The 26813-nt window shown below is 36.6% G+C and overlaps 1 protein-coding gene across 2 annotated transcripts; it reads left to right on the plus strand.

Moving 5' to 3' along the window:
• The first annotated feature begins 779 nt into the window (after positions 1-779).
• On the plus strand, positions 780-17970 carry PLRG1 (pleiotropic regulator 1). 2 transcript variants are annotated; one of them, XM_019441218.2, is made up of 15 exons: positions 780-901; positions 2462-2568; positions 3605-3747; positions 4446-4499; positions 5853-5946; positions 6143-6230; positions 7836-7937; positions 8932-9024; positions 11329-11478; positions 11568-11669; positions 12211-12313; positions 13309-13417; positions 14383-14522; positions 15025-15218; positions 16176-17970. In XM_019441218.2, the coding sequence occupies exons 1-15, from the start codon at positions 893-895 to the stop codon at positions 16233-16235; spliced, it is 1548 nt and encodes a 515-aa protein (XP_019296763.1). In that variant the 5' UTR covers positions 780-892; the 3' UTR covers positions 16236-17970. The 2 variants fall into 2 exon arrangements, with proteins under 2 accessions (XP_019296763.1, XP_019296764.1); XM_019441219.2 differs by lacking the exon at positions 780-901 and adding an exon at positions 2861-2932 and having other exon boundaries at positions 2457-2568.
• Positions 17971-26813: the final 8843 nt, after the last annotated feature.

Genomic DNA, 26813 nt, shown 5'->3' on the forward strand with positions numbered 1-26813 from the left:
TTACGCAGAAAAGTAATTGGGCAGGATTAATCGAAAATTGCATTTTACCTGGGTGAAAAAACAAAATCTCAATACTTGGGCACCAGGCTGTGTATAAATAAAAATGGCTCAAGTCTTCCATTGCATCCTTTTTTCCACCAGCTTTGAAAGCTGTACCCCGGCATTGTTGATGCCACATTAATTAGCAGACAACTAGGAAATAGCCAAGAATTACGCAGTTTTGAGAGATTAAACAACATCTATGCAGCGTAAAGTAAGTTTGGGGTTTTGCCATATGTTAAAAATCTTTTGCAAAATTTCTCAAATTGAAACAATTCCGCAATATTGACTCAACAAGTGTTCACTGGACAGTGTAAGTGGGATTGCTTTTCGGAGTTAAGGCTACAAAGGCGTCTAAATGCTTCCAGACAAAATTAGCCAAGTAGCGGAAGCAGGCGACATAAATTGCGGGGGCGACCCCCAGAGTTTTAGCGCTGACCGAGGTTTGCTCTCTCCAGATCCTCCCCAGAGCTGATTACTTAGATTCGCTGAGAAAAAGGATTAAGCTTCCGGGAAATACAACGCAAACAGGCACACCCTAAACCAAAATATTTAAGTCACGGAATAAGGCAGAGAACGTTATTTCAAGCTTTCTCCAAGAAAGTGAACGAGACCCTTAGATACGCGGTACCAAGAACCTGCCAACTCAGGCCCGACACTACGTCCCCGGAGAAAAAGACCCGCCCCCTCGATCCCACAAGGCCGGCGGGCCACCAGCACGCGTGCGCGGACTGCGTCAGATCCGGCGCCAGGGCGCCCGATTCCGGAAGGGACTGCACAGTTGTGGCGGCGGTTTCTGTGTTGCAGGCTAGCGTTTCTTGTCTGCTGGAGCGGCGGGTCACCCAGCGGCATCATGGTCGAGGTAAAGTGGCACTTGGGCGCTGAGGGGTCGTTCGCTTCTGGAATGTTTTTCTTCGGCGGCAGGCGTGGGGGACCAAAGGTGTTCGGAGTTTGGAGAGGGTAGAGGCTGCGAAAGGAGGCTCTCTGGTTGAGGCCGGGTAGTCTCTTCTTAAGGTGTTTAGGGATAGAGGGAAGCCGGATGGCAGCATTAGTTGGAGGTTACCCTCAGGCATGAAGCCGGAGAGAATTCTTACTGCCTTTTTACTCTTGAGCCTTTGAGCTCGGCAGTGTCCCCGGAGGCGGTGCTTCTGGACCGCTGATATTCCCCATCTGCAGAATAGAGTTCGTGGTTGTGTGTCCTAAAAGATTGGCAGTCTTCTCTGGTGTTCACTTAGTGCCTTCCATCAGCTCTTCCCCAGAAAAACCTGCCATTTTGAAGTTTTGCATCTTTCCCTGTCTTGAACAACCATTCTGTTAGACAGCCTTGTCCGTCTTATCTCAGAAATATTTCTTGACTCTTGTCCGTATCCACTGCGTTCACTCTAATTCAAACCAACACCATCTTTCATCTGGACAAGAGCATTAGCTCTTTGCTGGTGTCCTTGCTTCCATTTTTGTTACACCCTCCTCCCTTCGTAAATTGATCTGTTTAAAACGTAAGTTGATCATGCTTTTTCTGCTTAAAATCCTTTACTGGCCCGATGTTACTAGAGCAAAAATGCAGACTGTTGGAATGATCTTCAAAAAACCCTTATCCTGATCTGGACCTTGCCTACCCTTGGAACTTCATCTTGGTGTCACAGCCCACCTTCCTACTGAACATATACAACTCTTGCGGCTCCTGGCATCATTGCAGATACTGAACTGTGTACATGGCATTTTCTCTTTACTAAATTGTTCTTAACTCTTCTGCACAGAGCTAACTCTCTACTTAACTGACATCTCAGAGAGGTTTTTTTCTTTTTAAATATAATTTATTGACAGATTGGTTTCCATACAACACCCACCGCTCATCCCAACAAGTGCCCTCCTCAATGCCCATCACCCACTTTGCCCTCTCCCCCACTCTCCATCAACTCTCAGTTTGTTCTCAATATCCAAGAGTCTCTTATGGTTTGCCTCCCTCCCTCTCTGTAACTTTTCAGAGAGATTTTTCATAAGTATCCTAAGTTCTTTCTGTGTCTCATGCCCTTGCTTGTTTCCTTCATAGCACTTATCAAAATGTGTTGCTTATTTTTATCTGTTTTCTCTTGAGCACCTGGACCATGACTGTCTTTTCATCATTCTTTTGTTAACGTCTAGCACAGAACCTGCCAGACACATAGTAGGAGCTCAGTAGATATTTACTGAATAAATGACCAAGCTCAGGCATCACTAGTTGGTATGGGTGGGTCTCTGGCCAATGAAGAACTTCCTCTTCTTCTAAACTTGACTCCTATAGCTTGCTACAAATAGCCATGGTGAGTGGTAGAAAGCAGTTTACATATTTAAACTTGTAAAGTGTATAACTAATTTAAATTTAATTTAGGTTATGATATGTGTAATTTGCAGATGGATATGTGATTATAATCTTTCTTTCTAGGAGGTACAGAAACATTCTGTGCACACACTTGTGTTCAGGTCATTGAAGAGAACCCATGACATGTTTGTAGCTGATAATGGAAAACCTGTGCCTTTGGATGAAGAGAGGTAGGTATTGTTCCTTTTCAGTTGCTAGAATATTTTAACTACTTAATAACTGGGGGAAGAGAGCAGGGAGAGGGGGACCTTTAAAGATTAGTGAGTGATACTAACACTCATAGGATATCTATTCAATAATGAATGGTGTTTGGGCATGATTTAAGCTGATTTAACTTTTTTTTGGCCTTGTCTTTTACAGTAAAAATCCCATTAATTAATTGCATTTATAAATATCCAGTAATTAGGAGAGTCCCTTTTAGGTGTTATATCTTATAATCAATCACTTTGTATGTGCTTTCAGCTTCCCGCTGCTCTCAGAGCCTTGCTGAGCTGAAATTGTACCTGGCCAGTACCTCTACTCCCATCTTTTCTCGTTAGTATGATGAAGATTTTTGAGTGGTGGCATATTTTTGGTTCTACATCTCCAGCTCCAGTCTGGGATTGCATTATGTGCAGTGTTCCTTCTTTGTCCTTTACCCTTCTTTTAAAATCTACTTAACTCCTAAAACAAGCATTTATATTTAATTTATAAAGTGAGCTATTCTTAAAATTTGTATAAGTGCATTTCTTTAAAAAATACTGAACTAATTACATACTTCGATTAGTTCTAATTACTCTTTTTAGATACATCCAGTAAAGGTTATGATAGAAGCTTTTGCTATATTTTTATATTTACACATTCGAAGGAAAATGTATTGACCTTGAGGTTTTTAAAAGGATATATTAGTTTCTATGTATTTTTAAACCAGACCCTTGATAACTTATCATGAAAGGTTTTGTATTTATTGGTTAACAACCTAAAATGTTACTTAGACTTAATGGATGCTATGTGGTGGATTATGAACAAAAGTGTGGAAATGCACTTGGAAGTTTTGAGCTTTTTAAAATACTACTTTAAAAACTTCATAGAAATTTTTTCTACATGATTAGGCAAACCTAAGCTATTTAAGTACTTGTGTTTCTCGGCTATCTATGAATATATTTACTTTGGTTCATATTTTTAAAGTACTCAAGATACATTATTATGTTCATAATTTTTAAATAGTCACAAACGGAAAATGGCAATCAAGCTGCGTAATGAGTATGGTCCTGTGTTGCATATGCCTACTTCAAAAGAAAATTTTAAAGAGAAATGTCCTCAGAATGCATCGGATTCATATGGTCATAAACAATATCCTGCCAATCAAGGTAAGTGTGGCATTATCAGAAATGTGATTCTTTTTAAAAGTAGAAATGTAATTTTTAAAAATAGAAAAATGAAATGTTCTAGTGCCTGTTCTGGAAGGACTGACTAGAGCCAAACCCTATTAAACTAGTGTACCAGTATTATAATGGAAGTCTTGATTTCCTCATTGGAGTAGTGAGTTGTGATTATTGGTTGCTAGGTTTTTTCTTAATAGGAAATAAAGTGGTAGAATCATAATCGCAGAAATTATTAGGATATAGAGAAGGTCACAGTGGAGACTAAAGGAAATATTTCTAACCCATGGGGAGACCATCTATGTATCTTGGCTGTAATTCAGAAAGATGATACCAAGCACTGGCATTCTAATGCATAAAAATAATCTAACATTCCACTGAGAAATCATTTGCTTGGAAGAAAAACCACAGTTGATTTTTACTTGACCGAACAATCTCTCTACATACCATTAAAATTGTACAAGCTTTCTTGACATCATATTAACAAAAGGTCAAAAGAAATAGCTGTGACCATGGTCTTCAGAAGCCAAAACAAAAATGATCAATTTATCTTGTATCTGACATTTGGGTTTAGTTGGGAAAATTTGAGAAATTCAGTTGATAATTTAACACTTATTAAAAGAGATGATACTTGTACATATGATAAATTTGCCAATGATCACAATGATTTTTTTCCTTTTTTTAAGGACAAGAAGTTGAATATTTGGTGACAGGTACACATCCATATCCACCAGGACCTGGTAAGTGAGCTATTTTATATTGAAAATATCTTAGGGCGCCTGGGTGGCTCAGTCGGTTGAGCGTCCGACTTCAGCTCAGGTCACGATCTCTCCGTTCGTGAGTTCGAGCCCCGCGTCGGGCTCTGGGCGGATGGCTCGGAGCCCGGGGCCTGCTTCTGATCCTGTGTCTCCCTCTCTCTCTGCCCCTCCCCCATTCATGCTCTGTCTCTCTCTGTCTCATAAATAAACATTATAAAAAAAAAAAATTAAAAAAAAAAAAGAAAATATCTTGTAGGCATTTCCTTGAATGAACCAATAATATGATTCCTATTGCCTATAAAATACAAGATAAACTTAGCAGACAGGCATCCAAGCATAGCATTTATTTATTTATTTATTTATTTATTTTTAGGCATAGCTTTTAGATGATAGTAAACTAATACTCAGTATCAGATACATTCATTGAGCAAACATTTCTAAGCACCTAAATTTATTTCAGGCACTGTGCTAGGAATTCAAAGACAGTAACACTGCTCCAAGCTAAAACATGCTTATATGGAGGTTTAAACAGACATGTTATTATCATTACACTTATAAAAGTGATTGAAGTGTTAGTGTAGAATCAGGTGTGATAAAAGTGTCTACTAGATGTCTGTGTAGAAAATTGGCACACAGATGGAGTGGCTAGTATATTGGGGTGGAGGACAGAAAGCTTAGTATATCTAGTTTTAGTAATTTTATTTAAAGAAAAAAAATTTTTTTTAACGTTTATTTATTTTTGAGACACAGAGAGACAGAGCATGAACAGGGGAGGGGCAGAGAGAGAGGGAGACACAGAATCTGAAACGGGCTCCAGGCTCTGAGCTGTCAGCACAGAGCCCGACGTGGGGCTCGAACTCATGAGCCGTGAGATCATGACCTGAGCCGAAGTCGGACGCTTAACCGACTGAGCCACCCAGGCGCCCCTAGTTTTAGTAATTTTAGAAGACAGAATTTACCATAATGAAAGCCCAGACAGATTAGTACTTCTTGTTTAGTAATTTACATTTACTCTTGGAAATATTCGGTTAGTATTTGGGGGCTGCTTAATTTTTATATCTGCAGGTAATACCCCAAAATCATAGAAATTGTCTTTACTGTCTTGGGTATGTTAATACCAAGCTGCCTGTGATTAAATCAGATTTGAGTTATGTGATTTCAAGTTACATTTATTATTAAAAAGTTAGAAATAAAAGACTCACAAAACATAATAGACATTTTTATAGTATCACCACCTGGAGATATCCCATGTTTGCTTCCAGTATTTTATTTTAAACCTATGTAAATGAAATCAAAGATAGCTACTGAAAGCAATTGATGTTTTTCTTTAAACAGGGGTTGCTTTGACTGCAGATACTAAGATCCAAAGAATGCCAAGTGAATCAGCCGCTCAGTCCTTAGCTGTGGCATTACCTTCTTCTCAGACCAGGTATGAAGTATTATGCTTCTAATTATAGAGATTTTGAAAACATAATTCATTGTTTCTGTTTTTCTCATTTTAAGATTTCTTTATAATTATGTGACGTTTTCCTTTATCATTGCTTACAAAAATTTAAAGAGTTGGTTCTGCAGAGCACATGACGTGACAATTAATTGCTTAGAATGTGCTATTTCTTTTGCTTCAGGGTTGACGCAAATCGTAATGCACCTGCTGGAGGTGAATACCGACATCCGGCGGCTGCTGACCGTTCACAGCCTGCAGGGATGACTTCAGTAAGTTTCTCTGTGTCAAATCATGCTGCAGGTTTCTAATTTTTGGAACTTGTTGCCTTATTTTCCTTTATTGCAAGAGTCTTCAGTTAAATACTAAATAAGTGAAAATTTGCCTTGGAATTACTAAAGTAAATAGTGGCTGACTGAGCTAGTTGTTAGTATTTCATGGTCCTAAAATTTAAGTTGCTAGTGAATTGGCATATTTTTTAGAATTTAACATTTTGTTATTCTGTGTCTTTTACACATTGTAGGTAATGCTTATTTTGATGTATATAATGTGATGTTGCCCTTTATTATCCACTATTAAAAGTGCAAGGAATACTATTCTAAAACTTGTGTTAATATGGTTTAAATATGAAAATCTCTTTTTTGTTAAACCCTTAGTTGGCTGACACAGTTTAGTGCTGTTAGTAATGTAATATTCATAGGCTGTAGAACTTGTATGTTATAAATGAGCATTTAGAAATACATAAGTTTATGTGTAAGTAAATGGTAGCTAAATTGGTGAAAGTAGTTATAAAAAGAATAACTGAAAATACCTAGTTTGTTTTATTATGCTGTCACTTGAATAACTGCAGGCTTTGATTCCTTAATTTATTATGCAGTTATTTGGCTTTATGAAATGAATTCATCTGTGGTCTTCCCACCACATTTCTTCTTTTGCCTCCATTCACAGATCTCTGCCCAGGCTTTCTGCCTCCTTAGGAGGAGGTAATGTAAGCTTCTTGAGGGCAGGAACTTTATGGCTTAAGTATGTTTTGGATGCATGGATGGATGCTAATAGTAGATGGTACATCAGCTAGAATACCTTATATTTAGTTAGTTAGTTAGTTTTTAGTGTTTATTTATTTCTGAGAGAGAGAGAGAGACAGACAGAGCACGAGCAGGAGAGGAGCAGAAAGAGAGGGAGACACAGAATCTGAAGCAGGCTTCAGGCTCTGAGCTGTCAGCACGGCACAGAGCCCGACGTGGGGCTCGAACTCACGGACCGTGAGATCATGACCTGAGCCAAAGTCGGACGCTTAACCAGCTGAGCCACCCAGGCATGCCTAGAGTACCTTTTAAAATGTTAATTAAGTATTTTTGGAAGGTAGTTTCTGCTTTGCAATATTAAATCAATAATGTTAAAATACAACAATGACAGGCTGAGACATTAATCCACTTGCAATCACTCAAATAAAGGTAGGAGCTTCTATAGAGCATTTACAGAGTAGTAATAATGTCTTTGTAGTAATTGTATGAAATAGGCACTGTTATTTCCACTTTACAAAGCAGGCATAGAGGTTATGTAATTTTTACCCAAAGTCAGTCAGCTAGTAATTGGCAGAGCTGGGTTCATGAACCCATGCTTAGTGATATGTGCTCTTAACTCTAATGTTCTGCCTCTGAGATTTTTTAATTGATTTTTAAAATTAACATGCAGAAAATATAATTCTGATTAGAAGTCTTAGGTGTGCAGACATTTTCTAGTTATGCAAACATTTTAGCTGTCTTTTCATCAAAGGGGGTAAAAAGCCTCATAAATCCCCTTTTAAAATTTTTCATTTTTGATTTAACATGAAATGTTAGGTATGTCTTTAACAATGTAATCTGTTCTATATCTAGGCTGTTATGGAGGCTGGCAATGCCAAGAACTCTGCACTGATGGCTAAAAAAGCCCCTACAATGCCCAAACCCCAGTGGCACCCACCATGGAAACTGTACAGGGTGAGTGAATCTGTATATCATGCCATTACAGAAACGATGATTGCTTTCCAGTTACAAGAGCTGAAGGAGTAGAATAAGGAGGAAAAGGAGTGAATATGAGCACTGGTAAAGTGATCTGAGACCAGATGAGGGAAGGGTTAGGCCCCAATCTTGAAAGATAGATCTTAGGAAGACTTCTTTAAGTAAAAGCCATGTATGTATTTCCTATAAAATACAGTATAAAATGTTGACAGAAAGCTATTAGGTGTAGAGAACAGATGAAATAAATTCTCTAAGTGTTTGACGTGTTTAGTATGAAGGCTAGGAGGAAGAACAGCATATGACAATGTTTCTTTGGCTCTATTGATGATCTTTTTTCAATTATAGTAAATTAAATGATTCAAAATGTACCAGATCTAAAATGAAGTATATATAGCAGAAAAACTGTAACTGCACTTAATTTACTATATGTGCTAAATTTGGTTTTTTAATTGTACACTAACATAGCCTTTCTTTTAGTGTACAGACCTAATAAATTTTATTAGATACATAAATTTGGGTAATCACTGCCCCAGTCTGTATATAGAAGTTCCAGCAACTCAAAAAACACTCCTATGCTATTATTTTACAGACATATCCTTCCCTACCCATGGTAACTGTTCATCTGTTTTCTATATTATAGTTGTGCCTTTTCAATTTTGTTATATAATGGAATTAAATGGTATGCACCTTTTGAGACCGACTTCCTTCACTCAGCTTAATGTCTTTGAGAGTCATCCAAGTTGTTTCATCTATTAATAGATTCCTCTTTGCTGAGTAGCATTTCATTGTATAGATATATCAGTTTGTGTATTCATTTACTGAAGATAAATTCCAAAATCTGTCAAATAATTTTACAAACTTATTTGAAGATGTGAGGACGGGCTATTCAAACTTGACTTATGTGCAATGAGTTGAACTTGAATAAACTTTTATGTGTAACGAGTCTGCCCATTCTACTTTTTGTTTTATGCAGGTGATCAGTGGACATCTTGGCTGGGTTCGCTGTATTGCTGTAGAACCTGGAAACCAGTGGTTTGTAACTGGATCTGCTGACAGAACTATAAAGGTAATAAGGAAGAAAAAAAATAGGACTTTGTATTTGCTATATAAATTTTATCTTTTATTTTCCTGGGTGGAGATTTCTGTTGTACTTTCTGTGATTTCTTAGACCTGAGTTTGGGGTAAAAGTTAATATATTTATCAATTCACTGTTCTGAATAAATATGTTTGAGAAATGATATTTAAGTAACAAGTTTTCCAAACAGTACATACTACCTACCACTATTCCTTGATTTTTACATTTTTTCTCTTCTGGTTACAAAATTAAAGTATGCTTATTTATTAAAAAATGTGGAAAATATAGAAAAATATAAAAGAACACAGACCCATACATAATCCTAACACTGTCAAATAATTTGAACATGAATTTCTGTTTAGTATTTATTTCTGTGCATACGTGTCATTATATTTACTTCTGAGCTCTTTTCCTGTGTGTGTAAGTGCGTATTTTGTTTATTTTGAGGTCGAGAGAGAGAGTGTGTGCACATGTGCCTGAGAGCAGGGGAAGGGCAGAGGGAGAGAGAGAAACCCAAGCAAACTCTGTGCTACCTGTGCAGAGCCCAACACGGGGCTTGATCTCAATGACCTGAGCTAAAATTGAGATCCGGGTGCTTTAACTGAGCTACCTACATGCCCTTTTAATTTTTTTTTATTTTTTTATTTTTTATTTTTTTTTTTTAAATGTTTATTTATTTTTGAGACAGAGACAGAGCATGAACGGGGGAGGGTCAGAGAGAGAGAGCGAGACACAGAATCGGAAACAGGCTCCAGGCTCTGAGCTGTCAGCACAGAGCCCGACGCGGGGCTCGAACTCACGAACCGCGAGATCATGACCTGAGCCGAAGTCGGACGCTTAACCGACTGAGCCACCCAGGCGCCCCCCCCAGATGCCCTTTTAAATGTGTATCTTTAAAAAGTCATGCTTGATGTATAATTTTATACTCTGGTTTTTTTCCCACTTAATATTATATCAGAGGCATGCTTCTGTGAAAAAAGGATATATCACTTAGGTATTCTATACCGTTTTCCTGTTGTTAGACATTAAACTTTTTAGTTTCTTGATTTTCACCATCACAAGTAATGCCGTAATTAATTGTTGAGCCTAAAGCTTTTTGCTGTATTTTAAATTACTTTGTTACTATAGATTCCCAGAAATGGAATTAATGGGTTAAACGTTTTTGAGGTTGACACTCAGAGTACAGCTTATTTTCCAAAATGGACTAATTGATACTTGCAGTGTATGAGAGAATCCTTTTCAGCAGACTGATTATGTATTTTTAAAAATACCTACTAAATGTTAAGCAGAAATGGGTATCTAATCTTTTGAAAACTGTACATAAAAAAATTTCTGGTGGGTTTGAACTTTTTGATACCGAATAAAGCTGCTTTTAGGTTTTTTCAACATACATATATATTTATTTATTAAGGTATAGTTGACATACAACATTATATTAGTTTTAGGTACACAACGTAATGATTCAGTATTTATATACATTGTGAAATGAATACCACAATAAATCTAGTTAACATCTGTTACCATACATAGTTACAGATTGTTTTTTCCTTTTAGAGAGAATTTTTGAGATCTACTCTCTTTTAACAACTTTTAAATATGCGGTGCAGTATTAATAAACAACAGTCACCATGCTGAACATTATATCCCCATGACTTATCTACTTTATAACTGGAAGTTTGTACCTTGACTCTATCCATTTTGCCTACTCCCCACCCCACCTCTGGCAACTACTGATCTATTCTCTTTATCTCTGAGCTTTGTTTGTTTGTTTGTTAATGTTTGTTTGTTTTTAGAGTGTATATGCCAGTAAAATCACACAGTATCTTTGACTTATTTCACATAGCATAATGCACTCAAGGTTCATCCATGTTGTCATAAATGGCAAGATTTCATTCTTTTTCATGGCTGAATCATAGTTCATTGTGTGTGTTTTTGTGTGTACATACAGATACATAACACATTTTTTTTTTTTTTTATCCACTCATCCATTGATGGACATTTAGTTTGTTTCCATAGGGTTTTTTTTTTTTTTTTTTAAGTTGTTGCCATCCTTGGCTAATTTAATGTTATTCATACTTTCATTATCTATGATATCCTTTTATATATACTAAGATTTTGTCACTTATTGCAAGTACTTTCCTAGTTTGAACGTGCTTTTTTTATTCTATTTTTTCCCTGCTTAACAAGGAAGATTGGTGGGAGATTGTTTTTGAAGACTTATTTTTAATATCAAGATTCTAAAAATTTGCTTTGGAATAATCCAAAAGAAAAAAATTAAATCTTCTTTGATTGCAGATCTGGGACTTGGCTAGTGGCAAATTAAAACTGTCCTTAACTGGGCACATTAGTACAGTGCGTGGTGTGATAGTAAGCACACGGAGCCCTTACCTGTTCTCCTGTGGAGAAGACAAACAAGTCAAATGCTGGGATCTTGAATATAATAAGGTAAGCTTGTAGTTGAGGATTTAAAACATTATGAACCACTGTTTTTCTTTCTAATTATAGAGATTTTCACTTTCCTGCTTTATTTTCAGGTTATAAGGCACTATCATGGACATCTGAGTGCAGTGTATGGTTTGGATTTGCACCCAACAATTGATGTGCTGGTAACCTGTAGTCGAGATTCAACTGCACGGGTAAATGGAGTAGACCTTTGTGTTTATTCGTAAATATATTGCATCTTACGGTATGCATGTTTGGTAATGGAGTCACATGTGATTTGTTAAGAGAATTGAAGATAGTTGACTTGACCTGTCGGTAGCCTAGCCCCTGAGTTTCTTGACTTCTGTGTTTTTTCACCTTCGTTTTCAGTTCTGGGGCCTCATCGTGTTTATTATCGGGAGTGCCTTGCCTCTGAAATGTGACACTTGCACGTTCCCTTCCCGTCACTACAACTATTTTCCATGAGCTGTTTCCTTCAATAGTCTCATTATACCCATTCTTACACTTTGGGTACCCTAATCTTTCAGGGTTTTGTTGTTGTTGTTGTTGTTGCTCCCATCATCTGCCTCCTGTCTACATTCCCCAGCCAGCTTATAGATCATTATCTTTCTTTGAAACAGTTTTTCATTATATTCAGGCACGGTTGCCTAGTAAGTTCCCAGCCTTGAATTGATCCAGTTACCTGCCTGAGATATGAATACCTGTTCTGACAGTATGTCTGTTGTGTTTTTATAGATTTGGGATGTGAGAACTAAAGCCAGTGTGCACACATTATCTGGACATACAAATGCAGTTGCTACAGTGAGGTGTCAAGCTGCAGAACCACAAATTATTACTGGTATGACTGATAGCTTTTAAGTTTATAGTGTATTTAATCAGAATGCGTTATGATTATGCATATACTTTTCCTATTCATTATGACTCTTGCTTTGTATTGTAGACACATTGGGTGTGCATTTGAAATTTACTGTGGTAATTTTTCATTTGATTGTTTTTATCTCAAACTCTTTACATATCAGAATATATCACATCTCAGTATCATGTAATGTTTGATTAGAAATGCTTCTGTTAGATACAATTAGACATTGTTTCATAGTATCAAAATTACTGGTCTAAGAAGTTGAAATTAGGTGAAATACCCTGAGACCAATTACTTTTAGAGCTGGTTTGAGTCTTGTTTTACTTACAGTAAGATTAATAATAGATCTTTACTCGGAGTGCCTGGGTGGCTCACTTGGTTAAGCATCGGACTCTTGATTTCGGCCCAGGTCATTCTCTCACAGTTGTGAGATTGAGCCCCGTGTTTGGTTCCATGCTGAGCGTGGCGTCTGCTTAAGACTCTCTCTCTCTCTCTCTCTCTCTCTCTCTCTCTCTCTCTCTCCCCCTCCCTCTCTCCCTCCCTCTCTCCCTCCCTCTCTCCCTCTCCTCTGCCCCTCCCCTGCTTGTACACATGCACACTCTCTCAAAAACTAAAAATAAATTTAAAAAAATATTAGATCTTAAAGACTAGAGAGTAATTCATTCACTTGATGTATTTTATTAACTACAAGTTTTTTCTTCCCCTCCATGAGGAGTAACATCATGTATTTGCTTTGTTACTCACATTTGTTCTACCTGTTGAGTTGAGAGTGCATCAAGCATTTATTGCCTTTTTTAAGAATTAAATTTAAAACCAACCTAAAAATTAGAACTGTGAAGTAATTAGCCAAGAGTTGATAGGACTTTCACTTAGTCTATAAGTATCTATACAAGACTCCTTCATATTTTGTTGTGTTTAATTTTTGCGTTATTTTTTCTGATCGAATTTTGAGCGTGTGTGTGTTTTTATTATAGGAAGCCATGATACTACAATACGATTATGGGATTTGGTGGCTGGAAAAACAAGAGTCACATTAACAAATCACAAAAAATCCGTCAGGGCTGTGGTTTTACATCCTAAACAGTAAGTGTATTTTCCTAATTCGCTTCTCTTTTTTCAATATTTAGTATAAGTATGGAAAGACCAACACTGGTACTATTTCAGTAGTTATTTAGCTGTCATTTCCAGGCCTGTGCCACTTACAAGCATGCATTTCTTTTATTTTCCCTATGTCGTATTTTGCTTCATGACCTATATGTGATAAGGAAAATTTTCTACATGGTGAGCTATGATAGTGTCAAATGAGACAATATGAATAAATCATTGCTAAAATCTGCGTGTCAAAGTAGAGGCTAATAGAAGATAGATTTAATGTTTTGATAGAAATGTTACTGGGCACTGAGACATACATAGAGTAGTTTAATTTTTAAGTTAATACTCATAGAAAAAAATAGTAGGAACCGTGACCTCATAATCAGGTTATCCATAGAGGTGAGCATATTATCACAGCCTGTTTATTATATCACATCACCTTGACACTTTTCTGGTCACATTGATATCTTTTCTGTACCCATTATTTCCTCCCTCCCTCACTTTTTCTGTCTTCCTCACTCACTTTCTTTTTTTCCCCCCACTTCCCTTTTCTCTTTCTTTCTCTGTTTCTTTCCTTCTTTTCCTTTCTTCCTCTTTTCCCCTCTCTCCTTCTCTTGCTCTCTATCCAAAATAGTTTCATAACCCCTTGCCCTTAATGTGAATTTAAGGTTTTGTACATTTGTTGCTTTAACTCAGTGTAGAGCATTGGGGAAATGAGAATAAAACATTAATCTTGGAATTAAAATACACTTAAAATATTTATTTTGAAGATCTGATTTGACTTGGAACAGATGTCTTCATATTTTTACCTCTTGGTATGACAATAATGTTTTTCTAAAGCTACGTGGACCCATAAATGCACATGTAGAGAATACAGCCCTAACAAGCTTTTTTGAACTCACCATTTTATTTAACTTTGTTTACTTTGTCACTAATTCTTTGTAATCTTATTTCAGTTACACATTTGCATCTGGCTCTCCAGATAACATAAAACAGTGGAAATTCCCTGATGGAAGTTTTATTCAAAATCTTTCTGGTCATAATGCTATTATTAACACACTGACAGTAAATTCTGATGGAGTGCTTGTTTCTGGAGGTAAATTAAGATTTTAGAGATAAATGTGTTTTAGTCTCATTTTTTTTCTTTTGGCAAATGAGTAAACGTTTATAAAATTTCTAAGCCATCCCACCTAAGTATTATAACAGAACTTGCCCAATTACTGTGTATTTGGATGTTCATATGTGTGTTCATGCATATTTGTAATACCTGTAGCATATTTCATAGTTTAACCGTATTTGAGTTCCCACATGATAAATCTAAGGAATTCATGCTGGGAACCACCTAAAGTTTGGTTGTGTATTCTGGAATTAGATATTGTTTTGTGGTGCTTTTTGAGCTCTATACTAAATTCTGAATTCACACATAAAAATAGACGAACCAGTATTAAGAGAAGCTTGAGTGCCTATGTCTTACATATCTTTATAACTATTTAATCTTTATTGTCACAGTACTTGACCCATGGATGGTACTTAAATGTTTGTCAAGCTGAATTGTTGATAAGGACACCAAGTTTAATTAGATTTTTTTTTCCTTTAAGCTGACAATGGCACTATGCATCTTTGGGACTGGAGAACTGGCTATAATTTCCAGAGAGTTCATGCAGCTGTGCAGCCTGGATCTTTGGATAGTGAATCAGGAATATTTGCTTGTGCTTTTGATCAGTCTGAAAGTCGGCTACTAACAGCTGAAGCTGATAAAACCATTAAAGTGTATAAAGAGGATGATACAGCGGTAAGTTCTCTATTTCACATATATTTTAAAGTAAAACAAATCATCCATACCAATTTAGCAAGTGCTTTATTCATTTTAAAGGTATTGAAATTATCAGAAGGGAAAATAATCTTCATAGTATTAAAGAATTTGTCATCTTGAGTAGTGTCTGTTCATAGATTTCTGTATTGGTTTCATTGATGCCAGTGAATTATCCTTATTTACTATACTTGGGAAATCTTGCATCCACAATAACCACATATTGGGGCTCCTGGGTTGCTCAGTCGGTTAAGTGTATGACTTCGGCTCAGGTCATGATCTCACGGTTCGTGAGTTCGAGCCCCTCGTTGGGCTCTATGCTGATAGCTCAAAGCCTGGAGCCTGCTTCCGATTCTGTGTCTCCCCCTCTCTCTTTCCCTTCTCTGCTCATGCTCTCTCTCTCTCTCCTTCAACATAAATAAACATTAAAAAAAAAAAAAAAAAAAAGAATAACCACAAATAAATAAATTCCTATGCGGATAAATTCTAAAATCATAAGCTTTGGTATTACCAGAATACCTAAATAGCAGTTTTATTTGAGATGAAAAACCATGAACTAAATTTGTAGTGAACCAGTCGTCCTTTATTAGATTCAGATAGTGTCAAAAGTTTGTCAACTATTTTTTTTTTAATATAATTTATTGTCAAATTGGCTTCCATACAACACCCAGTGGTCATCCCAACAAGTGCCCTCCTCAGTGCCCATCACCCATTTTCTCCTTGCCCCCACTCCCTTGTCCACCCACAGTTTGTTTTCTGTATTTCAAAGTCTCTTGTGGTTTGCCTCCTTCCCTTGTCAACTGTTTCTGAAATTGTTAAAGAACTGCTAAATGTGTAATGCCAGCTAATGTAATTTAGAATTGATGGCCTTGTTTTTGTTAGGGAGTTATTAATTAAAAAACTAACAATATTTGGTTTTATTTAATTTTCTGTTTTCAGACAGAAGAAACTCATCCAGTCAGCTGGAAGCCAGAAATTATCAAGAGAAAGAGATTTTAATGTAACATTGTCTTCATGGTGGCTCCCCCCCCACACACCCTTTTTAAAAAAAAAAAAAAGCTTGGTGTTGATGAGGATATCCAGTCATTTTGTGCTCTGGCTAGGAATGCAGAAACTCACATGCTTAAATCATTCCTGCTTCGTATTTTATAATAAACTGCCCCCCCATGTTATTTTCTAAAATAAATAATTTGAGATCCTAAGAAGATGCAGATATCAAGCATACGCAGGTTCATTGAACATAACTATTCTAAAGATAGAATATTTGTCAGTTTTATTAAAAGACACTTTTTAAAAAAACTTAACCAAACTGCTTACTATAATAAGGATATGTTTTGAGGGGAGCAGTTGTGTTTTTGTGTGTGTGTGTGTGTGTTTTTTTTTTTTTTTTTTTTTTTTTTAGTCCTTTAAGAACTAGCATCTGTGACTAATAATTTGGGATTAAAGGATTTGAAGTCTTACTATAATTTATGTATGTTTATTCCACAGTTTTTGAGTGTATGCTCTGCAGAGCTCTGCACTGGATACTGTTCAGGAAATAGACAAGCAAGTTGTATCTGGCCTCCAAGACTCTAGTTTATGTTACAGAAATGCAGTAAGGGAGAGGCAGGCAAAAAGCTGGAGTAGCACAGAGGGAAGAGCCAGTACTTTTTCCCAGAGAGCATGTGGAAGACTTCATAGAGTCAGGGGTATTTGAGCTGAGCCTTGAGACGGCCCAGAGGGAAAACAGTTTTCTAAGATGAGGCATAAAGTGAATGAAACCAGACGTGGGAAACTCTGACGTGTTCTAGGAGCAAAGAGCTGTCTGCTGCAGTTGAGTAATGAGAACAGCTGGTTGGTGCTGGAGAATGTGCATGTTTGCAGTTTGATTGTATTCCAGAAGCAGTAGGATACCAAGATAGGTATCAAATCCTGGAGAAATAGCAAGATACCAGCGGAGGTATTTGAAGCTGTGGCAAGCCCTGTAGTCTTCTTTGAAGACTTTCTGCATAAGGGTTACTTAAGTTTCTGATACCTACGCCTTGTGAATGAGTTTTCTAATCCTTGCCCTTAGGATCCTGAGTCCCCATCAGTCAAGTCCAACTTCACTTTCGATAGTTAGAAAACACAGTTACAAGAACAATTAAATTGTTTTCAAATTAAAAATACTGCACCATAATTTTGAACAAGTATTTCTGAATTATACATATCCCATCTTGCATGCTATAGGTGGGAGTATAATTTTATAACCTTTAGGAGGGGGGGGTTTCAGAGTATATTGAAAATGCTCAAACCATTTCGCTAAACTCTTCATTAAAAATGAAATTACTAGGAAACTGCCTAATAGGAATAATCTGACAAGTGTACACAAGCAGGTTTATTGCACCTTTGTTCTTTAATAATTAAAACTAGCTCAGAGGTCCTACCAGTAAGGGACTGGTGTAATAGATTATGGTACCGTCATGCAATTTATTTCTATTCATTAAGAGTGAGGGATGTCTCTGCATTAACAATAAGATGTCCAAACTTTTATGTAAAAAAAAAAAAAAGTTGCGGAAGCTTTTTTTTTGTAGGATAACTTGATAATGCTATAAAAAATAATGGAAAAGTAATACCACATTGTTGTCAGTGGCTTTGTGAGGGAGTGAAATTGTGGGAGAACTTTCATGATTGGCTTTATATATTTCTATAATGTTTTAATTTTCTATAAGCATGTATTTTGTAAACTTAAATAAAGAAATCCACTACACTTGCATCCCTGAGAGATTCTCATATATCTTCTAACACAAGAAAAATAGAGGTGAGGAGGGTCACATTCCTAAAGGCCGACCAGAAACTACAGCTAGCACAAGGAGGTGAGCTAGCTTCTTTTCTGCCTAGCAAAGCTTCAACTGTTACTTATTAGACAAGTACCACATTCTGAATAGCATTTACAAAATCCATCTCCCTTCATGCTATCTTGTATTACGATGTTCTCGGATCCTCTTGGAAAGAGTTCATTCACCATGTGTGTTAGGACCCCCATGAGATTTCAGGCAGAATTAATGCATTTGCTCTTTTTTTTACCCACTTGACGGAACCCCAACCCAGGGTAAGTTCAAGTCTCTTACCTTGCCTATGTCTTGTGTATACCCAAGCTGCAGAACTTTCCTACAGGAAAACAGCTTTGCTACCTGGACTCATTTTTCATTTATGGCCTGTTACCTTAAGTGGGCCAATAACAATGATGGCACACACCTTTCTGTAGTTAATCCCTTCTGCCTCCTGTTGCAACAACTCTGAATGCACAGTTGTTACTAGACCTAATGTTCCCTCCTAAGTCTCACCTATTTCTCTATTCCCTTTTATAGCCAAACTCCTTGAGTTGTCATAACTTCATGATCTCTCACTTGCCATTCTCAACTGACTCCAGTCCAAACATAGTGAAAGTAAATGTGTTCAACTGTTCTTAGGGAAATGGAAGAAACTTAAGTAGTATGAAGGAGTTGGTAGGAAATAAAGCAATGAAAAAAAGATATACAAAGTTAGCCTGAATGTCAATTTTTTTTTTTTGCACAAAAATAAAGTAGATGCAATTATTTAGATAAACCAATCAAGAAACACAAGAATCATAAATGTCCTAAAAAAATAAAGGGGTGAGGGAGACAATTCTGTTCAATTCCATGCCATTATATGTTTTTTTTAAGTTTATTTTGAGAGAGTGGGAAAGGTAGAGAATCCCAGGTAGGCTCCATGCGGTCAGTGCAGAGCCGGATGTGGGACTTGATCTCACGAATTGTGAGATCACACCTGAGCTGAAATCTAGAGTCAGATGCTTAATCCACTGAGCCACCCAGGTGCCCCATCCATGCCATTATTTGAATAGCCAAATAAAATGGTTAATTTTAAAGAAAAATATATTTTATGGCAGATTTCAAAGATACAGAAAACTTAAATTCTTGTAGATGAAATAGTTTGTCAAGGAATTAATCGTTACCATTACCACTTGCACATATCACTTAAGTGCATTAAGCTTCAAAGTGGAATTCTAATTTCAATGCACTATAAATTTTATAGGATCTAGATAAGGAAAAGATTTTATGTGTTTTAAAATGTATTTCAAAGATATCCAAATCCAATGATGCACAAATAAAGGAAATGATTTCATCTTGCTTGTGAATACTGATGGAAAAATCATTATTAAAGGCTAATAAAAGAATCAAACAGCACTTACCTAAGTGAAGTTTATTCCAAGAGTGCCAGGAAATTTCATTATTAGGAAACAGTATAATTCATCATATTGGTTTATATGAGGAGAAAAATGAGCGTCTTCACAGATGGTAAAGGGGTATTTCAATATAATTTGAAATCCATACTTCATTAAATAAAAACAAGACCTACTAACATAGGAACAGATGGATATTTCAAAAACTTAATTACCCTATAATGAGTTGTTAATAGAAATATTCCTGTTAATGTCGAAAACAAGGCAGGGATATCCATCCACATCACTATTAGGTTTTTTAAGACTTGTCTGGAGTTTTCTAGCTTTTCTGGAAGTTTTTTTTTTAGAAGATATAGAGGTATATTGAGGCATCTGTGTGGCTCAGTCAGTTGAGCTACTGAATTGTGGCTCAGGTTGTGATCCCAGGGTCATGAGATGGAGCCCTATGTCAGGCTCCACGCTGAGCGAGGAGTCTGCTTAAGATTCTGTAGGTCTCTCTCTATCTCTCTTTCCCTCTGCCTCCCTTCCCCACTCATGCTTGCTCTCTCTCTTTAAAAAAAAAAAAAAAAAAAAAGGTAGAGGTAGAGGTATAATAATTGGAAAGTAGGGAAATAAAATCATTGCAGATAGTTTGATTATGCACCTGGAAAATCTAAGAGAACTGATTGAAAACTATTAAAAGCAATAGCCTATTCAGTAAGGGCTTGGTACAGAACCTGATACTCATGGGGCGCCTGGGTGCTCAGTCGGTTAAGCATTGGACTTCGGCTCAGGTCATGATCTCACAGTTTGTGAGTTTGAGCCCTTCATTGGGCTGTGTGCTGACAGCTCAGAGGCTGGAGCCTGTTTCAGATTCTGTGTCTCCCTCTTTCTTTGCCCCTCCCCCACTTGCTCTATGTCTCTCTCTGCCTCTCAAAAATAAACATAATATATTATAAATAAATAATAAATAAATAAATAAACATTTAAAAAAAAACCCGATACTCAGAAATCAGTAAGCAGTAAGATCTAATGGAAAGAAAAAACTCTCATAAAATGACAAAAAGATGGAGTAAAATTAAAAAGAAATATGTAAGTCCTGTATGAAGAAATTTTCAAAATCCTCCTTAGGGATGGAAAAGAAGCCTTGATTAAATGAAAGGCATATTATGGTCTTGGGTAAGAAACTTCAGGATGTCATTTCCCTTTAAATTCTAGTAAATTAGCTCAATCCTAATAAAACTGCATATTGTATTTTTTTTATCTATTATAGAAAAAAAGCTGATTCTTAGTTCTTACAGAAAAATTTAAAACAATGATACCTAAGATAATCCTGAAAGAACAAAAAATGAGGGAGGGAACTAGTCTGGTATGGATACATGATCAATGAAATGGAGTACAGTCCAGAAATAGACCCAAAAACAAATGATAATTGTGTGTATGGTCAAGATAGCCTAGCGTAACATGCTCAATCTTACTTAAATCCAAATTTAAAACTACAATAAAAGCTACAGTTTTCACCAATAGGACTGTCAAAGTTAAAAAAAAAAAAAAGGTAATAATATACGTACAGGCAGTGTAGGAAATAATTTTCTATTTTGCTGTCCCAGAAAATTCATTGGTGAGAACTTTGTATTAGCAATACTTTTTGAAATTACAAATGAATATGATTTTTAACCCAGAAATTCTAGTTCTAAGAATTTGTGCCATGAATGTGCTTGTATGTGCCATAAATATGCTTGTATGTGTATGCATCATTTACAATAGAAAAATGTTGAAAGGTGTGTGATTACTGGACTAGGCTCAAGAAAAAAAGTCGATCTGGTAAAGTGAGTCTTATGTTAATGATGCCTTGCATGTTTACATTTTACACACAGCTGTCTTGTTCACGATTGCATATGATTCCCCAAGACTTTTGAGAAGTAAGTTGGACCAGTACTCCCATTTTACAGTTGCAGAATCAGCTTTAATAGGCTCAACGCATGATTAACAGGGGAGCCAGTGTGAGAATCCAGGGTGTGTGTGTGTGTTAATCTCTTGCTAGCAAATGGCACTCTTATAATTTCTCATTAATTCCCAGAACGGTTCCTTTCCATTGATTTAAAGGGCACTTTAGGGGAAGAGTAAAGCAAATATTTATGTTTCTCCTGAACTGACAGCATTCCTAGCCAAAAGTAGCCTTGGTTCTAACAATGGCTTCAGTCCATATACCTTTTCCAGCTATTCAGTGTTTAACACATATATTTTTAAATCTATATATATAATCTATGTCACTACCTGTCTACTGTTTATCAATCAATCATCTGCCTAAATTTACTTTGAGGTTAAGGAAATGCATATTTTTAGATTAATATCTGTTATGTGGATTCTTATAAATTAGTAATGTCTTCAAGGATTTGGAGATTTGGGAGATTTTAAGAAGAGAGAAAATTACTGATTTGAGGAGACCTGTATATTTGTTGAACAATTTTTTTTTTTTTTAGTTCATATACACTTAGTAGATGTTGTAGAAGATACCAGAATTATAGTGTGTGATATCTACTTTCCAAGCTGAATTATAATCATGGATGACAATAATAAATGTTTATGTAAGGATTGAATAAGAATATAAGAGATTTCTTTCAACCAGAATCATAAAGTGTTAAATGGATGTTATATCCTGGGAGTGTTTGGGGGGTTGGGGAGGATAGCGTATCTAGAAAGGTAATGTTTGTGAAGGAACTCAGTCTTGGACTGTACTTTGAAGGATGGGGAATATTTAGGCAGATCAACAAGTGGGGAATGTATGAACCTGCTCTTAACATTGTCACTAGATAAGCTGGACTGGAATTCAAACTGGGCTTCTGTTACTTCGGCTACTTCTGCCTCTGTGAGAAGAAAACAGGCTTGACCTTTTAATAGAGTTGGCCTGGCAACTGAAACTGGAGAATGTAATCTAGGAAACTGGGAAATTCTTTGAGACTACAGTTGGTTCAGATCTTGAAAATGATCATTTTTATGCGGGCACACACTATAGGCACATACTTGAACAACTTGGTTTCTGTTAGGGATGCCTGGCTGGGTCAGCTGGAAGAGCATGTGACTCCTGGTCTCAGGAGTTGTGAGTTTGAGCCCCACCTTGGGTGCAAAGATTACTTGAAAAATAAACTTTCAAAAAAAAAAAATGGTTTCTGTTAACCTGGACAAGCAAGACAATTAAAAAAAAAAATTTATGTTTATTTATTTTTGAGAGAGAGAGAGAGAGGCAAAGCACAAGTGGGGGAGGGGCAGAGAGAAAGGGAGACACAGAATCAGAAGCAGGCTCCAGGCTCCGAGCTGTCAGCACAGAGCCTGATGCAGGGCTTGAACCCATGAACTGTGAGATCACCACCTGAGCCGAAGTCAGACGCTTAACCGACTGAGCCACCCAGGCACCCCTATGGGCAAGATAATTTTAATAAGACACTCTTTATCATGAGAAGGTTTTGAATAATAGATACCCACCAAAAATAAGGACTGACTGAGTTAAAAAAGCACCAGCCGTGCTGGGAGCCTCACCGTTCCTCCCTGCAGACCGAGCCTCTTACCTCAGGGATAAGCTGGGGCTTTGGTGGCTGTTCTCTGTAGTCTGTGGGCTCTAAGGCCAGACTCTCACAGTGTCAGTGAAGTCTTGACCTCTGTATGAAAAGGAAGCAAGAGATGTGGAAACTTCAGGATTATTTGGCTGGAAAGAAATAGGACAAAATAAGGACTTTGACCTATGATTCCATTTTCAGCAATGCAACAGTTGTTAAATGAGCATTTGATTTCTTCGGATGAATAAGATCATCGCGCTAATAACATGCAGAAAGATCGTTTGACAAAATTCAAGAAAAATGTCAGCCAAACTTCTGCGAGAAAGAGTGGGGGAGAGATGTCAATAATTTCTTGGAGAGTAATTATTAGGAAGGAGCACTAAATCATTTTTCACAGTGGAGCATAGAGACAGGCACAGGAATAATTAAAGTCAGGAAAAATAAAAGAATGTCTGCACTCGATTTTAAAAATTCAGTGTGGTTCTGGGAACTAATTGAACTAATGGGATAAGAAAAAAAATAAGAAATAAGGAAAGTCAAATTATAATGATTTATAGATAAAGCATACAAAGCAAGCAACAGAAAAACTGTTAAAAACGAATGAAAGTGGCCTGTAAAATGATTCCGCATAAGATAAATATAACATGTGAAAATTAATAGTTTATCTTAAAAACAGCAGTGAGCTGTTTTATATTGTCTAAAAACCAATCACCTTCCACCATGAACACAACCTATACCATAAACAGAAAATGTAGAAACTATATAAATAAACAAAAAACTATAAAACCCTATTGAGAATCTTAATACATGGAAAGACACACTGTGCCCCTGGAAGAAAAAAACCCACAAAATTTTAAATATGTCATTTCTATAAAAATTAATGTGTAAGTTTACTATGATCCCAATCAGACTTTTAGTGACTTTTGTGGGAAGAACTTTACAAATTGATGATCAAGTTTATGTGATAAAAGATAACAAAATGTGTTAGAAATTTTTGAAAGAGCAGAATCGTAAGGGGTGGGTGTGTCTATTCTACCAGTTATAAAATGCATATAATTACATCAGAGTTGTTTATTGCAGAAATAAAAAATTAAGTCAGAACAGAATAGACAGCTCAGAAACAGATATGGTTTCATGTGGAAATTCAGTATGGGCTCTGATATGGAAATATCTCAGTTATTATATTGAAATAAAAAAGCTGTGTACTAGTCAATGTGCAACATTATTTACCACTCATCTAAATGTGTAATTTACTAATATAAATACCATTGCATCAATACATGTTGAAGGACATACAAGAAACAACACTGATACCTGTTTGAAATGGGATAGCGTCTTGGGTAGATGATAGACCCTTTTAATGTACATCTTTTGGTATAAAAGCATCTGCCCATGAATAGAGGACTGGTTAATACATGTTTTTCAGTAAAAATCAATAATATGCTTCTCTTGCAAAGAATATAGTAGACATTTAGTTGACGTAGAAAGATAGACACAGAATATTGGGGGGAAATGTTCAGAATATATAGCATCATCTTAATAAAAAATCTTCTTAATATAGATCTCGAAGGATAACAAAGTATGAAGGAGTATAAAGTAGAGGCTAAAGTGAGTCCTTCACCTTTCATTTCATTGGAAACAGTAACTACTTGCAGTCAAAATGGAAAATATCACCCAGCTAATCATATCTATTCGTTATTGCCTCACCCATACATCACTGTTCCATGTACAGACATATTCATGGAATAAAAGCTAGTCTTTATCTCCCAGTTCTCAAACGCTGACAATAATTTATAATTCATTTAATAAAAATTAGTAGTAAGAGTGCATGCATACTGTGGCACAGGGAATAATATGCTGCCATTAAAAAAATTTTTTTTAACATGCTGATGTAGAAAAATGGCCAAAATAGAAAGAAAAATTTGCAAGAACATATTAAATAAGTATATAGGCTTCTTTAAAGGTGGTTGATTGAACATCTACATCCAATTTGCTTCTCCTCAAAACCTCATTAAAATGATGGTAGTTTTTGTTTTAGTCATAAAACCACAAGGACAGGAATAAGCAAAGAGAAAAAGGAGAAACAAAATTTGGAAACAATTGTACCTGAAACTAATATTATACTGTATGCTCACTAACTAGAATTTAATAAAAAACTTAGAAAAGAAAAAAGAAGGCATCTGGACAAGTGGTAATCAACACACTGGAGAAAGCCAAATCCTAAGCCATCAACAAGAGAAGTAAAAAAGCAACCTAATTTATAGAGCAGGATCCTCAAAGACTCAGAAATGGGCACTATCCAGTGGAAACTAGCATAAGAGAAGATCACTAAAATGCTGAGACCTTGTAATTAGTGATGCCAGATAAAATACAGCACAAATGTGAATTTCATGTAAACAACAAATGACTTTTTAGTATAAGTATGTTCCAAACATTATTACCTATAGTATAAAAATTATTCATTGCTTACCTTAAATTCAAATTTAGTTGGGTGTCCTGTATTTATTTGCTGAGTCTGGCAACCTTACGTGGAATGGACATAGCCCCCAGGAGCACCTCTATAAGAAAGAAGGGGAGAGAGAAGGGTAGAGAACAAACACTGGCTTCTCCCATCGGCCCGCCTTGTGATTTGCCAATGGTGCGTCCTGTTAGCAGAATGTAACTAGAAGCCAGTTGACAAAAAGCCTAGGAAATGGTTTCTTGACCCACAGTCACACAGCATTACAGAGTAGAGGACAGAAGGATGGGTCTGGAGCTGACTTGACAGTAAGTAAAAAACCAGCAATTTCTGATATGAATGATAGATAATTTTTCTTAAGGTATTTACAGATATGAAGACGCATCCTGGGTAATTTCTTTGTACACATGCTTTGGTTGCCTATTTTGGTGCTCAAACATTTTGGGTGCTTCATTTTGGTGGGGAAAAATATCAGTGATAAGGGGAATGTGAAATGTCATAAAACAAGCACCACATGAAAGGTCCACTCAGAAATGCCATAGGAGGGGCACCTAGGTGGCTCAGTCCATTGAGTGTCCCACTCTTGACTCGATTCAGGTCACAATCTCAAGGTTTGTGGGTTTGAGCCCCGCACCAGACTCCAAGCTGACAGCGCACAGCTTGCTTGGGATTTTTTTTTTTCTCTCTCTCTCTCTCTGCCCCTCCCCTGCTCATGCTCTCTCTTTCTCTCTCAAAATAAATAAATAAACTTTAAAAAAATAAACAAACAAACAAAAAAAAGACTGCTCATTCTGACTAGGGTGAGGGGTGAGGATGAAGCTTTGAAGAAGCTTTACAGAAACATTCGAATGAGATTTGCATGAAAGAAGGGGAAAGGGAAAGACATGCCCAGATGCACAGTGAGATGGAAACTAAAGGTGAGAAAGTGTGTACTGTGTTCTGAGAGTAGCCACAGTTTGGTGCTGCTGAGTAGAAAAGATGATGGGGAGAGTTTGGTCACGTGGGAATAGCACCTTGTTGGAGGAGGGCCTTGATCGAGCTAAGAATTTGGCTTTTATTCTGCCAATGAATGCATGGGCACTGGCGAACCACTGAAGGATACTAGCACCAAAGAAAAAGTTAGATCTAGACCAAGCGCATTCAGGGCCATGTTAATGGATGAGATTTCTCAGAAAGTACAGGGCACTGGGTCTTAACCTTGTAGAACCCCTATTTATAAACACTCAGAGATATCTACCATGGGCAATCTTTATGGCACCGTCTGTAAATCATTGTGTTTCATTCTGCTTACTGCAGTCAAAACTGATTTTGTCAAATTTTCTTTTTCTTGTATTTTGAAAAACAGTAACACATTTTTCTTTCCTAAACACAAAATACACCCTAATCCCAAAAATATTTGGTTC

The sequence above is a fragment of the Panthera pardus genome, unplaced genomic scaffold (genome assembly GCF_024362965.1).
Source record: "Panthera pardus isolate Hobbes unplaced genomic scaffold, ASM2436296v1 HiC_scaffold_13, whole genome shotgun sequence".
NCBI lineage: Eukaryota > Metazoa > Chordata > Mammalia > Carnivora > Felidae > Panthera > Panthera pardus.

Excerpts from the sequence above, each read along its gene's own strand:
- PLRG1 (XM_019441218.2), top strand. Across the intron at positions 6,231-7,835 it reads AGCCTGCAGGGATGACTTCA|GCTGTTATGGAGGCTGGCAA; the intron begins GTAAGTTTCTCT and ends TTCTATATCTAG. Across the intron at positions 15,219-16,175 it reads ATAAAGAGGATGATACAGCG|ACAGAAGAAACTCATCCAGT; the intron begins GTAAGTTCTCTA and ends TTCTGTTTTCAG.